This window comes from Dipodomys spectabilis, unplaced genomic scaffold (genome assembly GCF_019054845.1).
Source record: "Dipodomys spectabilis isolate Male_0828 unplaced genomic scaffold, ASM1905484v1 ptg000094l, whole genome shotgun sequence".
In the NCBI taxonomy this organism is placed as follows: domain Eukaryota; kingdom Metazoa; phylum Chordata; class Mammalia; order Rodentia; family Heteromyidae; genus Dipodomys; species Dipodomys spectabilis.
The window spans coordinates 8,693,142-8,706,620 of record NW_024870771.1 but is presented as its reverse complement, the minus strand read 5'-3'; the positions used below and the strand labels follow the sequence as shown (position 1 = coordinate 8,706,620).

General features: G+C 47.3%; 2 protein-coding genes and 1 non-coding gene across 3 annotated transcripts; 1 reads left to right on the top strand and 2 right to left on the bottom strand.

The window, feature by feature from the left end:
* Positions 1–535: 535 nt before the first annotated feature.
* On the bottom strand, positions 536–607 carry Trnae-uuc. The gene has a single exon. It is a non-coding gene; the product is annotated as a tRNA-Glu (tRNA).
* Positions 608–1,541: 934 nt separating this feature from the next.
* Ccdc115 (coiled-coil domain containing 115) lies at positions 1,542–5,112 on the bottom strand. Its single transcript, XM_042685140.1, has 5 exons — positions 4,956–5,112; positions 4,764–4,867; positions 4,598–4,680; positions 3,893–4,024; positions 1,542–2,607 (listed from the first exon to the last, which is right to left on the bottom strand). Exons 1-5 carry the CDS (start codon positions 5,064–5,066, stop codon positions 2,495–2,497), a joined length of 543 nt encoding a protein of 180 aa, XP_042541074.1. The 5' UTR covers positions 5,067–5,112; the 3' UTR covers positions 1,542–2,494.
* Positions 5,113–5,691: 579 nt separating this feature from the next.
* Imp4 (IMP U3 small nucleolar ribonucleoprotein 4) lies at positions 5,692–12,527 on the top strand. Its single transcript, XM_042685139.1, has 9 exons — positions 5,692–5,795; positions 5,887–5,995; positions 10,453–10,536; positions 11,013–11,122; positions 11,203–11,335; positions 11,418–11,572; positions 11,664–11,758; positions 11,873–11,946; positions 12,035–12,527. The coding sequence occupies exons 1-9, from the start codon at positions 5,793–5,795 to the stop codon at positions 12,145–12,147; spliced, it is 876 nt and encodes a 291-aa protein (XP_042541073.1). The 5' UTR covers positions 5,692–5,792; the 3' UTR covers positions 12,148–12,527.
* Positions 12,528–13,479: the final 952 nt, after the last annotated feature.

Genomic DNA, 13,479 nt, shown 5'->3' with positions numbered 1-13,479 from the left:
CTCTCTCTCTCACACACACACACACACACACACACACACACAAACAGACACTGGGACATTGGTGGTTAGCCTTGCCTACTGTCAGCCCTGTTTTTACTCGCTTTGCAATTCTTGGTAAATGTCAAGCCACAGTTTTGTTACCCTTTCTGAAGTTTGCGTTTATTATTTTTAGGTCGTGGGACTTATCCCAGTTAAATTTCCTTCTTCCTTAGTTTAATACTATATTTGTTTAATTTAACCTGGTCCTAACACTCCCTTCTCAATTCTCCCCCCACTTCCTTCTCCTTCTCCATTTCTCCCTCTGCCCCTCCCCCTCCCCCTCTTACCCTTTCCCCTTCTTCCCCCTCCCTCTATCTCCCTCCCTTAACCCCCAGGGGGCGCAGGTAGGAGCCTGCAGTCCACCAAGGAGACTGACAAAATTAATGATTTAGTATTTCCACTTTCATATTTAGTTTGAGCCATTTCTATCAAAATAACAGAAGAACGAAGGCCGAGGTTCGCTTGCATCGAGTTCTTCAAGAAGTAAAAGCGCAACTTCCCATACCGGGAGTCGAACCCGGGCCGCCTGGGTGAAAACCAGGAATCCTAACCGCTAGACCATATGGGAACCGCTTGTAAGAAGCCTGCTGGAGACTGATTGGTATATCTATTTACGTCACTTACGTCAACAAACCCACTACGGCAAAGCCTGCCCTGCTAAGACCTGCTCCCGACTACGGCTGCGCAGTCCCTAACAGCCGGCCCTCTCCACGGAGCGCAGCCACTTCCGAGGCCTGGAATCTCTTCACCCCGGCGGAAGTCAGGACAGGAAGTGCTTTACTGAGCGTGCTGTCTTTGCCAATCCAGTCCCTAACGTAGGAAACGTAGCGCCTCCTCCGGAGGCTCCGCCTCGCCCCGCCAGGGACTGCCGCGCTCCGACTGCCCAGGGAAGGTTCTGCCGGCGACCTCCCGCTAGAGCAGGGCCAGTACACTCGGACCGGCGGCCACAGGAGTTTCTTCCTCCAGGAGGAATTTTTTTCCCCTCAATGGCCTCACCACTTCTTTTGTTGATAAGATTTTAAGAAACTTAATCTTTGATGGAACAAAGGAGCCAGCGGGTGTGTCATTTTCCTCGGGTTCAGAAGCTTCCCTCCCTTTAGGCTAATCACTGAAGCTGAAAGGACCACCCCTCCTCAAAAAACAAGTACATAAAGAAACCTCCTCCTCCCAGCTACTCAACAAGTCTACAGGATTAAAACTGTGCGCCGGTATACTAAAATAAAACCAGTGAAACCTAATGTCAAAATCCAGAATTTACATAAGTATGCAAGATGACATCAGGAAGGGGTAAGGTCAATTTTTCTACACTGTATAAGTGCACACATGGTATAGAAAGGGTGAGTGTGAACTCAAACCATACTTCCAACAGAAACTACGGAGGCTCACAGGGAAAACAGTGGAGAATTCCCGTATCACTGCCTTAATCCCCAATCTTAAAATCATGGAATTGCTGATAACCTCAACTATACTTTTAAAATTGACTTTTAAAACACAAGAGCTTATGGACTGTTACTAAATCTTTCATTTTATTAACTATTCAATTTTCCTGTGCAGCTTGATGTAATGTTTTATTTTAAATACAGTGAAAAAAATGAAAACAGAAGATTAAAAGATTCCTCGAGACAGCTCCTAGAAATTGCTTTTTTTAAAAAGAAAAGAACAGTAGAAAAGTGAGGCAAGGACAGGGTTCCCAGAGCTGGAAATACAGCTGGTCCTTCCACATGTGGAAACACAGTACTGTACTTCTGGTGAAATAAAGGCAGGATTTGAAACCTGCAAAGTTTCTTCCTATGCTAAGAATTCCTTTGAAAATGCAGGTCAGATTGTTTACTTCCTGAGGAGGCCTGCCCATCTGCTCAGGATTTGTGTTTTGGTTTTTAAGACAAAGTCTATGTTGCCCAGGCTGATCTCCCAACTACAGAGCTTAAGGGTTCCTTCTCAAATCCTTTTGCCTCAGCCTCAAAAATAGCTAGGACTACAAGCAAGCACTGCTATGCTCAGCTGGGTGTTTTTCTTGTTACTTATTTAAATCATAGTGGCCTAATCTGTCAGCTATGCATGGCCGCCTTTTCCTCCATCCATGGAGGATCTGTACTACTTGTCTTGCTCTGCCACTGTTTGCAGTGTTTCATCTCCAGGAACAAGACCACACTTGACTGATACATGAATTTTTCAACTGTTTCACTAACATGAGCCACCTCGTACCTGTTACCTATGAGGGGGGATCCTCTGAGAACATTGGCATAGAAGAGGTTTCACAAAAGTGGCTTTCCATTTTCCCCAGTTTGCCTCTCAAACTTTACACCTCACATAGCCAGAAACATGCAGACCAAGGTCATTAAAATGTTAAGGAGGAAACATTAGGTGGATAAGGGGCATGGGAAGGGAAAGGAGGCCTGATATATAGAGCCACGTCCAAGAACAGCTGTGCCTGGTGCCCTCCTCTGGACACAAGTCAGGCAGCCCCAGGCTCAAGCCGCTTGATTTCCTCCTGGAGCTCCCTGAGCTGGCTTCTACCCCAGTTGATTCGAGTCTGGAGGTTGGCTATATCTGCAGCCAGCTGCAGGCCTGAGCAAAAAGAAAAAAATGTCACCATGGTATTGAGAAATAACACCTCTTTGCCATTTATTCCTCCACATCACAGTCTAGCAGTTTTCAATCTTCAGCTTCCTACTAATTGTTCCCTCTAGGAAACAACCTCTCCTCTTGGATTCTGCCCCGTGGGTGCTGCTATTCCTCTCCCACATTCCACACTCTCAGATCCTCTGCTTTAACAATCCCATTTCAGCTTTACCTTCCAACTTGGGATTTAAATACCTTCACTCTGTCTGTAGTATACTCCCAGATGTCTCTCTAGCCCAGGCCTCTCCCAACTCAAGGCATGTGCCCAAGCAACCAGACACTGTACTGGAGTATTTGATAAGTCATATCATACCCACTTACCTTCTTCCTCTCAGCTGCTGCCCTGCAACCACCCATTCAAAGGGAAGGCAGTTCTACTTTCCCAGGGCCTGGGTAGAGCCCATGAGCTCTTCTAATTTTCTTCCCTAATTTTCTTCTTACAACTAAGCTGTTAGCAAATGCTGGGACTTCTGTTCTCAAGATATGTACAAGTCCTCATCTCCACTGCCTCTACTTGCATCTCACACCTGGCTTCTCATCACACCTGCTTCCTCTCTGTCCTCCAGTCCCAACTGAGCACTCCTATTCTCTGTTCTATTGCCCTATCCTTTCTGTTCAGTTACCTTGTGGTTATGAGTCCTCACTGGGCGCACATCACCCAAGGCTAGCAACCAGCCCAGTGCCCCTAGTATTTATCCCCCCTGCACTGACTTCACTTTGTTGGCCTCCTCTATGTGCTTTCTCCAATATATGAGATGCATTTCCTCTCTGCCTAGAACACTGTTCTCCCAGACCACCCATAAAGCTCTTCCCACATGTCCTCAGAGAGACATTCCTTGACTGGTCTTCCTAAAGCAGCTCCCACCACCCACTCCTATCCTACTCCATCCTGTTAGGGTTGTTTTTTTTTTTTTTCTCTCTTACAATTTTAACCGTTTAGCACTATTTGAAAAGCCTAGTTATTTACACATTGCCACCTTCTTCCTCACAAAATAAACATTTCATGGAGGCTATTTGTCCCTTTTGTTCCTTACTGTATCCCTGTAGCTAGCAGGGATCTATAATTCTGCCAGCAAATGTTAAAAAAGACAGCAGGTATGCAACGAAAGTTTGCAATGGAGAAAATCTGCAAACCCTTAATGTGATATTAGTTGGTAAGTGTTCCTTGTGAACAAAGAGCTAGAATTTAGCGCAGGCAGGCACACACGACCAACTGGCAGAATTCACTCACCATCTCGGAAGCTCGCTTGGGCCTGCCTAAGACTGTGAGGAACCAGGATTCCAAACCAGTTTAGGGGGTCCTGTGGGACTGCAGAGGACTCTGGCTCTGGGGTCTTAGCAGGGCCTTTGCGTCTGCGTAGAGCTGGGGGGAGAAAATTACAGGAGATTGGGGCCTTATAATTCCATCTTTACTGTCTTGGTGGCAGTGTACTTATTCTGAGCTCTTGATGCTGAAAAATAACATTGAAAGTTAGAAAATCCCCCCCAAACCTTGTTGTGTTCCTAGAAAATAGCACCACCTTTTTCATTTGTAATTTGATGACACTCTTCGTCATGATTATCATAGCACACTGACCTCGTCAATTCTGTTTGAGCATGCTGCAAAGAACGGATACAGGTCTTTCAACTATCCATTCTTTGTCTTAGGAAAGATTAATTGGCAAAAGAAGTTTATTCCTCCAAATAGGTAAGAGGTGAACATTTGGCTTCAGCGGAATGTCTCCTAATTGGAAAACTTGCCCCAGGTATAACAATCCACCTATAACTTCTCTAATCTTCCCTAGTAAAGTCTAAAGCAAAGCCAATCTGTCAAGATACTTTGACCTTCAGCTTGATGGTTCTCCATCGCCACAGCCAGACTACAACCATTTCGATTGTACTGTGGTTTTACGTTGAGATCTGCGAGGGGTCCTGACAGAAAGTTCTGGGACCTCACCTGCATCGCGGGGCCCCACCTCTTCCGGGGTCTGGGTGTCCGCTCTGACCACTCGGAACGTCTGCAGTCCTTCCTGGGCCTCGCTAAAGCACGGAGAGTAAAGGCGGTCCTGTCACTGCCCGAGCCGGGTCGCTGCCCGCCCGCCCCGGCGCCGGAGGCCGCTCACCTGGCGCGCACGCGCACCTGGGGCTCCATCCGGGAGGCGAACTGCAGGGGCCCCACCGACTTGGCGCCCATGGCGTAGCGGGCCTTGGCGAGCGAGAGCCAGCCCTGACAAGGGAAAAGAATGAGAAGGCGGCCGGCGGCCGGCACCCGGCGGCCGGCACCCGCCGCCCGCCCTCCCGCTCCCGCAGCCCACCTCCTCCACCCGGGCGTTCAGCGCCGTCCGCTTCGCTTCCAGCTCCTCCAGGTCTCCGAGCAGCTGCAAGAACAGCGAGTCCAACTCCGCCCGCAGATCCGGGGCTGCCATCGGTCGGCCGCACACGGGTCTCAGGAGCACTGAGCTCTTGGTCCCGGACCCACCTCGTTCCAGCTACCCAATCACGGTCCAGCGCGCCGGCGCGACAACCAATGAGAGTCCGAGGGCCGCCTCTCAGCGGCGCTCCCGATGGAGGCCCGAGGCCAACGGTTGCCAGGCCCGGGGGTAGCGCTAACGGCCGGGCCGCCGCGGAACAGCGCGGAGTGGCTGCCCAGAGAAGCCGGCCGGCCTGGCTGTATGCGAGGGCCGGAGGTAGCTTCGAGGCACTCGCAGAAGCCGCCCCTCCACCGCGGTGGCGCTGGAGGAAGGCGCAGCTGTATGGCAGCCATTTCGATTGGCGGCTTTACGTGTAGCTCTTGAAGGGGTCCGGAGGTAACGACCTAGACACTCGCGGTGCCGCTTCCACGGAGCCGCCATGATGGCTGTTCTGGCAGCTCATTACGTTAACCTTGGACTTCCCGAACTCGGGTAGTCCGTGGTGAAGCCGCGGCGGACGTCTCAGTCTTCTCATTTCAGCCGGCTCGGGGGATGCGACTCGCCACTCGGCCACGCCCTCGGCTGTTCGCCATCTTAACTTCGGGCTAGGTGGGCCGCCGTGGACGCCCGTGAAGCCTTCGGCGGCCCTCTTGGTTGAGGGCGGAAGTGATCCCTCCGTGGCGCAGGCTCTGTTCACAGGGTGCCTCGGACCCACGTGGAAGCGGCCCTCAGGAAGGAAAGATGGTAGGGATGGGGTCGGGCCTCGGGTCCCAGCGTGGGGGGGGGTCGGTGCGGGGATGGGCTCCGGGCGGGTAGCCATGGTCCTGTTTTCCAGCTGCGCCGCGAAGCCCGCCTGCGTCGCGAGTACCTGTACCGGAAGGCGCGCGAGGAGGCGCAGCGAGCCGCCCAGGAGAAAAAGGAGAAAGTGCGGCGAGCGCTCGAAGGTAGGTCCCGGGCGCCCGCGATCCGAGGCTCACGGCCCAAAGCCCGCCCGAGCAGATTGGGCCTTGACTGTATCTCCAGTTACTCAGCAAAAAGCAGGGCTTGCTGGTGTGGTTCAGGTGATAGGACCGGCTTTGAGCAAAACAGCCTCAGGCATCCAGGCACTGGAGGCGCACGCCTGTAATCCCAGCAACCCCGGAGGCTGAGATCCGAGGATCACAGTTCAAAGCCGTCCCAAGCACGTCCAGGAGACTTATTTCCAGTTAACCAGCAAGAAGCCGGAAATGGAGCTGTGGCTTAGCTTGATGGAGTGCTGGCCTTGAGCAAAAGACCTCAGGACAGTGCTCAGGCCCTGAGTTCAAGCCCCACGACCAGCATGCATAAATAAACGAACAAATGAATTGAATCAGAATGTGGTGGTATAGTTGACCATCTTTGCAGTGTTTCTTTGTTAGGACTTCCTACTAGATTTTGAATGCTCTTTCTATGTGGTGGCATTATTGCCTCAGTCTCCAAGTATTACAGACCGCTTGTGCCTAATTCTTTCCAAATTTTAGGACTTCACTGTCTTATGTACCCCACCCTATGTATGATCTTGTGCTTGCTCTTGCTAGCTTATGAAGTTTTTTAAAAAGTTGGTTTTTTAAGCACTGTAATGATTTTCTTGCACTTTTTTGGGGGGGAGGGGGCGGTTGTGGGGCCTGAACTCTGGGTCTGGGCGCTGTCCCTTAACTCTTCAGCTCAAGGCTAGCATTCTACCACTTGAGCCACAGCACCACTTCTGTCTTTTTCTGCTTATGTGGTGCTGAGGAATCAAACCCAGGGCCTCATGCATGCGAGGAAAGCACTGTATCACTAAGCCACCTTCCCAGCCCTTCCTTGCACTTTTAAACTTAATTCTTTGTACAGCTTAATTTTGTATTGAGAAAGGAGTTCTAATTTTGCTTTTTTTCACCATTCCATTGGCAGTGTTGACAAAAAATCCTGTGTTGCACATGATTGGAAATGCGGTATTTACTATTGGCTCTTCTGAGTGTGTAACCTTTTATTTCCTAGCTAATTGTACATTTATCCAGTACCTTTGGTTAAAATTCACTTTGAGGTTACCAACTAAACATAGACTATATGCATGTTTAGTATGTATAACTATCTGAGTTAAGAAGCATGCTAAGCACTTGTTACTCATCCTGTCTTAAGAAATGGAAAAACGACCAATACATTAAAATTCAAGAATGCTTTCTCCAACTTACCTTAGCCTCTATATTGAGTATGTTTTTTAAAATGAATTATTTGTTTGCCATTCTTTGTGCTTACATTACACCATTTTGTATCTCTAAATCATAATTGTTTGAGTTTTAGTTCTAAAGGCAGTAATAGATAGCATGTGTTGTTTTTGCAGTTGTTTGGTTTGGGTGTTTGTGGGGGGTGGTTGTGCTTCATTGGTGTCTCAAAAATCATTTGAATCAAATATCCTCAGTACAGTATTGAACTCTATGCAGTATAGCATTCTTGAGGGCATTCATGTTTTGTCTTCTATAGTGGAAAACAGCTATGTACTCATGGAAAACAAAGGTCTTAGGTAGTTAGGAAGAGTACTGACTGTTCTAGGTCATAAGAGAGCATGGAAGGTTCACCAGGCTACTTACCTTGAGTTCTTTATTCCAGAGTAACAGCCTTGCTCTTCTTAAAACCTTTGACCTACAGCCAGCTGACGCCGAGCACCTCAAAGTATTTGGTGCATCTTGAGTAGCAACTTACCAATTTAAAAGGTTTCAGTTAACTGGTCTATTTTCCTACATACAGAGCAGCTCGTTGTTTCATGTTTTTTGCTTTTAAATAGTTGTACAAAAGAGTTTCAGTTCCAGCCAAATAAGTTTAAATGAGTCTTGATCAATGTCACCCCTTCCATTGTGCTCTTTCATCTTTCCTAAAACCATCTATCTATACCTTCAAGTTACAAAGCTCAACTTAATTACATAATGTGCATTGAATATAATTATTTTGTCCACTGGCCTCTCCTCTTATCATTTCGCTGTGCCCACACACACATACACTCCACACATAAAAGCTGTTTCAGTGCTCTGGTATTGATTTTGTTGAACTATTTGTTAGTTGTTGAGAGGAGTTATAACATTGGAATCCTCCTTGAAGTATGCTATCTTTAAGTCAATCTGTTAGTGTATATATGTGTATAGGCTTTATAATTCATATGTATGTATATATAGTATATAATTATAATTTAGGTCTAATTTCTATATATGAGAGAGAACATGGTACCTGTTGTTTCTCTGAGCCTGACTTCACATTACATTTTTTCTAGGTCTATACGTTTCCTTGTATATGACATGCTATTCTTTCTGATAGATAAATAAAACTCCAATTTTTTATTTATTTTTTATTTTTTTTTATTTTTTTGCCAGTCCAGGAGCTTGAACTCTGGGCCTGGGCACTGTCCCTGAGCTCCTTTTGCTCAAGGCTAGCACTCTTAATACTTGAGCCACCACACTGCTTGCAGCTTTTTCTGTGATTAATTGGAAAGCAGCTATGCTCACCACTATATCAGTGCTCCTTTTCTGTGATTAACTGGAAATAAGAGGCTCACTCTCACTCTCTCCCACTCTCTCCCTCTTTCCCTCCCTTCCCCCTCCTCTCCTCCCTTCTTCACCTTCCTTCCCTCCCCCCCCCCCCCAGTCTCTCCTGCCCACACTAGCTTTAAACCACAATCCTCAGATCTGAGCCTCCTAAGTAGGTAGGGTAGGATTATAGGCTTGAGCCACCGTCCCTGGGCTTCCACATTTTCTTAATCCACTCATCCATCGTAGGTAATCTGGGCTGTTTCCATAACTTGGCTATTGTGAATAGTGCAGCATTGAGCATGGATATGCAAGTGGATGTTGGGAGCCAAAAGTTGAGTCTCTCAACATAATAGGCTTAACTATCTCACTGGAACAACTTGAGGCTGAGTTTACAGAAAAAGCTTCCTTATAAATACAGCTGTGTGAAAAATAAAATTTAGCAGCAGCTTAGCAGCTTGATCAGAATCCCTGTCTTGCTGTCATTCTTCGTGTCTCTTGTCCCTTCATTCCTTCTCGTTTAGGTTCATTGCCCTCGTTGAAGTCCTGCGGGTCAGGACAAGTGCCTTTACTGTATCCTGACTTGTAGTATTCTACAAAAATGAGATTAGATGCCCAAGAGTGATATTTCTAGATCATAGAGTGGTATGTTTAGTTTTTTGAACAATCTCCAAACCACCTTCTGAAGTGATTACACTAAATTCCATTCCCACCAGTAGTGTGATGGGGTTCCTTTTTTCCCCACATCTCTACCAGCATTTGTTGTTATTCCTATTTATGATGACCAATCTTCCTGGGCTGAGGTGGGATCTCAGTGTTGTTTTGACTTCCATTTACTTTATGGCTATAAGCGTTGGGCATATGTGTTTATTAGCTCTGTGTGTGTGTGTGTGTGTGTGTGTGTGTGTGAGAGAGAGAGAGAGAGAGAGAGAGAAATGGAACTTGAACTCAGGGACTGGGTGTTGTCCCTGAGGTTTTCTGCTCCAGGCTAGCACTCTGCCACTTGAGCCACAGCTCCAGTTCCAGTGTTTTGATGGTTAATTGGAAATAGAGTCCTGTCCTCACTGGTTTTGAACCACAGTCCTCAGATTGCAGTCTCCTGAGAGACTGAGGTAGCTAGGAGTACAGACATGAGCTACTGGCATCTGCTTTTATTGGCCATTTTTACTTCTTCTATTTTATTTATTTTTGTTGCTGGTCATGGGACTTGAACTCTGGGCCTGGGCGCTGTCCCTCAGCTCTTCAGCTCAATGCTACTGCTCTACCACTAGAGTCACAGAGCTACTTTCGGCTTTTTTGCTTATGTGGTACTGAGGAATCGAACCCAGGGCCTCATGCATGCAAGGCAAGCGCTCTACCACTGAGCCACCTTCCAAGCCCCCATTTTTACTTCTTCTGAGAACTATCTATTTAGACATACAGAGCAGTCTATGTTCTTTTTTTTTTGTCCCAGGGCTTGAACTTAGGGCCTGGGCCCTGTCCCTGAGCCTCCTTGTGCTCAAGGCTAGCACTTAAAAAGAAAAAAACAAAACATCAACAACAAAAACTTTGTGCTGCTGCTATATCTCAAACCTCATAGTTCACAGATGCTAGGCAAGTACTTTAATATAGAACTGTACCTGCAGCCCTATTTAAATTTCTGTCTAGCCATAAAAGTAAGACATATTTGTGATTTAAAAACAATTTTTAGAAAATGAAGTCTGTACCATGAGTTGACACATAGAAGTTAGTAGCCAGACTGGTTTGTCACTTCTCTTACCTCTCAATAATTGTCTACTCAGACAGAATGTGTCTTCCCATTGAATTTGTACAGGCTGTTAGCTCATAGAATGTTATATAAGTAGAAAACTCTTCACTTATATCTCACTTCCTCTTTTTGCATATAGAAAACCGTCTAATTCCCACTGAGTTACGCCGGGAGGCCCTGGCCCTACAAGGGTCCTTGGAATTTGATGATGCTGGTGGTGAAGGTAACTATACCATGTAGCCATCCCCAACACTGAAGTGACTTCTCTGCCCATACGTTTTCGTGTCTTTCTCTGGGGATGCCAGGCTCTTCCAGGAAAGTGTTCCCAGCAGCTTCTAGAAGTGTTCCCACATGCTCTTGTGTGTATGTAAATGGCAGCACAGGGGTGTTCACTGAGAGTTCCCAGTTGCACAGCACACTGGCATTCCATTATTCTCCTTTTCTTCTTGAATTTTCTTCATCAGTGGAATATCTGTCTACCAGGGCAGGACAGTGTCCTAACTTCTGGTCCTAGCAGATTAGCCTTAAAAACAGAAAATCTCCATTCCCCAATTGTGCCTGTACTTCATATCCAGTGGGCTAGTGGCTACCTGCTTGCCCATCATGGATGTAATGCATTTCTGTCAGACAAACTGTTGTCCTCAATTTAGCATTTCAACCGCAAGATAATGGTGCAATCTTGCCTCATGCTTCTGACAGGTGTGACCAGCCATGTAGATGATGAGTATCGATGGGCAGGAGTTGAAGATCCCAAAATCATGATCACTACTTCTCGAGACCCCAGTTCCCGCCTGAAGATGTTTGCAAAGGTAGCAGTGGGCATGGAGTGGGGGGAGCTGCCTGAGGCCAGTGGCTCCAGTCCTGATGGGACACTATGGTCCATGTGTAGGAATTGAAGCTGGTGTTCCCAGGTGCCCAGCGCATGAACCGAGGCCGACATGAAGTGGGGGCACTGGTGCGAGCCTGCAAAGCCAATGGGGTCACTGACCTCTTGGTTGTCCATGAGCATCGAGGCACACCTGGTGAGTCTGATGGAAGGGAAGAGGGACTGGAGATGGTTTGAAGGTAGTTGGGTTCTCTGACAGATCTGCCTTGCTCCCACAGTGGGACTTATTGTCAGCCACCTACCTTTTGGCCCTACGGCTTATTTCACACTATGCAATGTGGTCATGCGACATGATATCCCCGACCTGGGCACCATGTCAGAAGCTAAGCCTCACCTCATCACACACGGTTTTACCTCCCGGCTGGGAAAGCGAGTAAGTCTTAGGGCTTGAGTGGGGGAGGGACAAGGGAAAGAGGACTGGAGGGCAGGCCTGGCATCTGCTACTCTCCTTCCTTGTACACCAGGTCTCTGACATCCTTCGTTACCTGTTTCCTGTGCCCAAAGATGATAGCCACCGAGTTATAACTTTTGCAAACCAGGATGACTACATCTCCTTCAGGTGGGTCTGTGGATTTTGCCTGGGAGGGTATCATGATATTCGTATCTCTTGTGTTTCTGTGGCTAACTTATAGCTGCTCCCAACTCACCACCCTGCCTGGCTTCCTCTCCACAGGCACCACACCTACAAGAAAAAGGACCACCGAAATGTGGAGCTGACTGAAGTAGGGCCGCGCTTTGAGCTAAAGTGTGAGTTTGGAGGTTTATCCTGCCCCTCTGGGAGGTATGGAAAGGGAGGCTGCTGTGCAAATCTTGATCCTCTGTCCCTTCTTTCCAGTATATATGATTCGCCTGGGCACACTAGAACAAGAGGCCATGGCAGATGTGGAATGGCGCTGGCACCCATATACCAACACAGCACGCAAGAGGGTCTTCCTGAGCACTGAGTGAGCCCACTGGCCAATCAAGATTTGGACTTGAAAATTGGGAGTTGTAGGGCACTGTTACAGACCTACTGGACCCAAATTGGAGATCAGAGGGATGTGAATTAATGCTCTGTCACCTGCCTATCTCTGACTAGTCAGAAGGGTCCATTTTCAGGCCAAACCCATCCTTGGCTGGGGAACCTTATGTCTATATCCTGGTGGTATCCATTTGAGGGTTAACAATTTTTTCTGAGTCTAGCATAATAAACACTGTTGTATAATCCCAGAGCTCCAGAAGCCGAGGCAGTAGAATCAAATGGTGACTTCCAGATTACCTAGTGAGACTATCTCAAAACAAAATAAACCAGAAATTTAAAAACACCATTATACCCATTGGAAAATTTAGTGTGGCTATGTCCTTAGGATTCCTGCATTGTAAGCACTCATTGGGATGGATACAGTGAGACTGTGTCACCAGCTTCATGCCAATTTCATGTGAGTTAGCTTGACTTGGAGGAGCTCACATTGTAGACCTCCTCTCCTTTGACTAGCAAGAAATGGCAGTAATGGGCCATCCATCATGCTTGTTTCTAGACTTACCATCTTCATGGGTTATCTACATTAGATAGGGAGAGCTAATGCAACTAAGGAAGGTGGGATCTTCTCCCCAGCCACTCCCAGCTTATCCCCTCTCTATGTCCACAAATGCAGTAAATTGCTTGGTTTTATGTGAGTAGCTGTTAAGATGCTGAAGAATGCACTCAGGTTTTCTTACAGAAGTTTTTTTTTCTATTTATTTATGATTGTATAGAGAACATGACTGTTCTCCCTTCCTCCCCCACCCCCAAGATTTTTATTTGTTTAGGATTCTTTTTTTGGGGGGGGGGGGTCCAGTGGTCCAGTCGTGGAGCCTGAACTCTGGGCCTGGGCACTGTCCCTCAGCTCTTCAGCTCAAGGCTAGAGCTCTACCACTTGAGCGACAGCACCACTTCTGGCTTTTTTCTTTTTGCTTATGTGGTGCTGAGGAATCGAACCCAGGGCCTCAGGCATGTAAGGCAAGCGCTCTACCACTGAGCCACCTTCCCAGCCCTGCACTCAGGTTTTCTAAAGGCAACATTTACAAGAAATCCATGCACAGGTAGGAGGATCTGTGAGGGAATAGAAGCAGAACAGGTCTGTGCATATTATCTGAAAACTGAATGATGGTATATGGTAGCAGAGATCATCTGGAGACTTATGCAGAGATCCTGAGGCCCATTAAGAGAAGGCTTGAAAAAGAGGACAGGGGCCCTGATTAGGACAGAATTCTTACAAGAGCCAAAAAAGATCTGGGACTTAGACCCACAAGTGAGTCCAA

Excerpts from the sequence above, each read along its gene's own strand:
- Ccdc115 (XM_042685140.1), bottom strand. The coding sequence starts at position 5,066 with ATGGCAGCCCCGGATCTGCGGGCGGAGTTGGACTCGCTGTTCTTGCAG. Across the intron at positions 4,868-4,955 it reads TGAACGCCCGGGTGGAGGAG|GGCTGGCTCTCGCTCGCCAA; the intron begins GTGGGCTGCGGG and ends TTCCCTTGTCAG. Across the intron at positions 4,025-4,597 it reads GGTGGGGCCCCGCGATGCAG|CTCTACGCAGACGCAAAGGC; the intron begins GTGAGGTCCCAG and ends TTCTCCCCCCAG.
- Imp4 (XM_042685139.1), top strand. Across the intron at positions 5,996-10,452 it reads AGTGCGGCGAGCGCTCGAAG|AAAACCGTCTAATTCCCACT; the intron begins GTAGGTCCCGGG and ends TTTTGCATATAG. Across the intron at positions 10,537-11,012 it reads TGATGATGCTGGTGGTGAAG|GTGTGACCAGCCATGTAGAT; the intron begins GTAACTATACCA and ends TGCTTCTGACAG.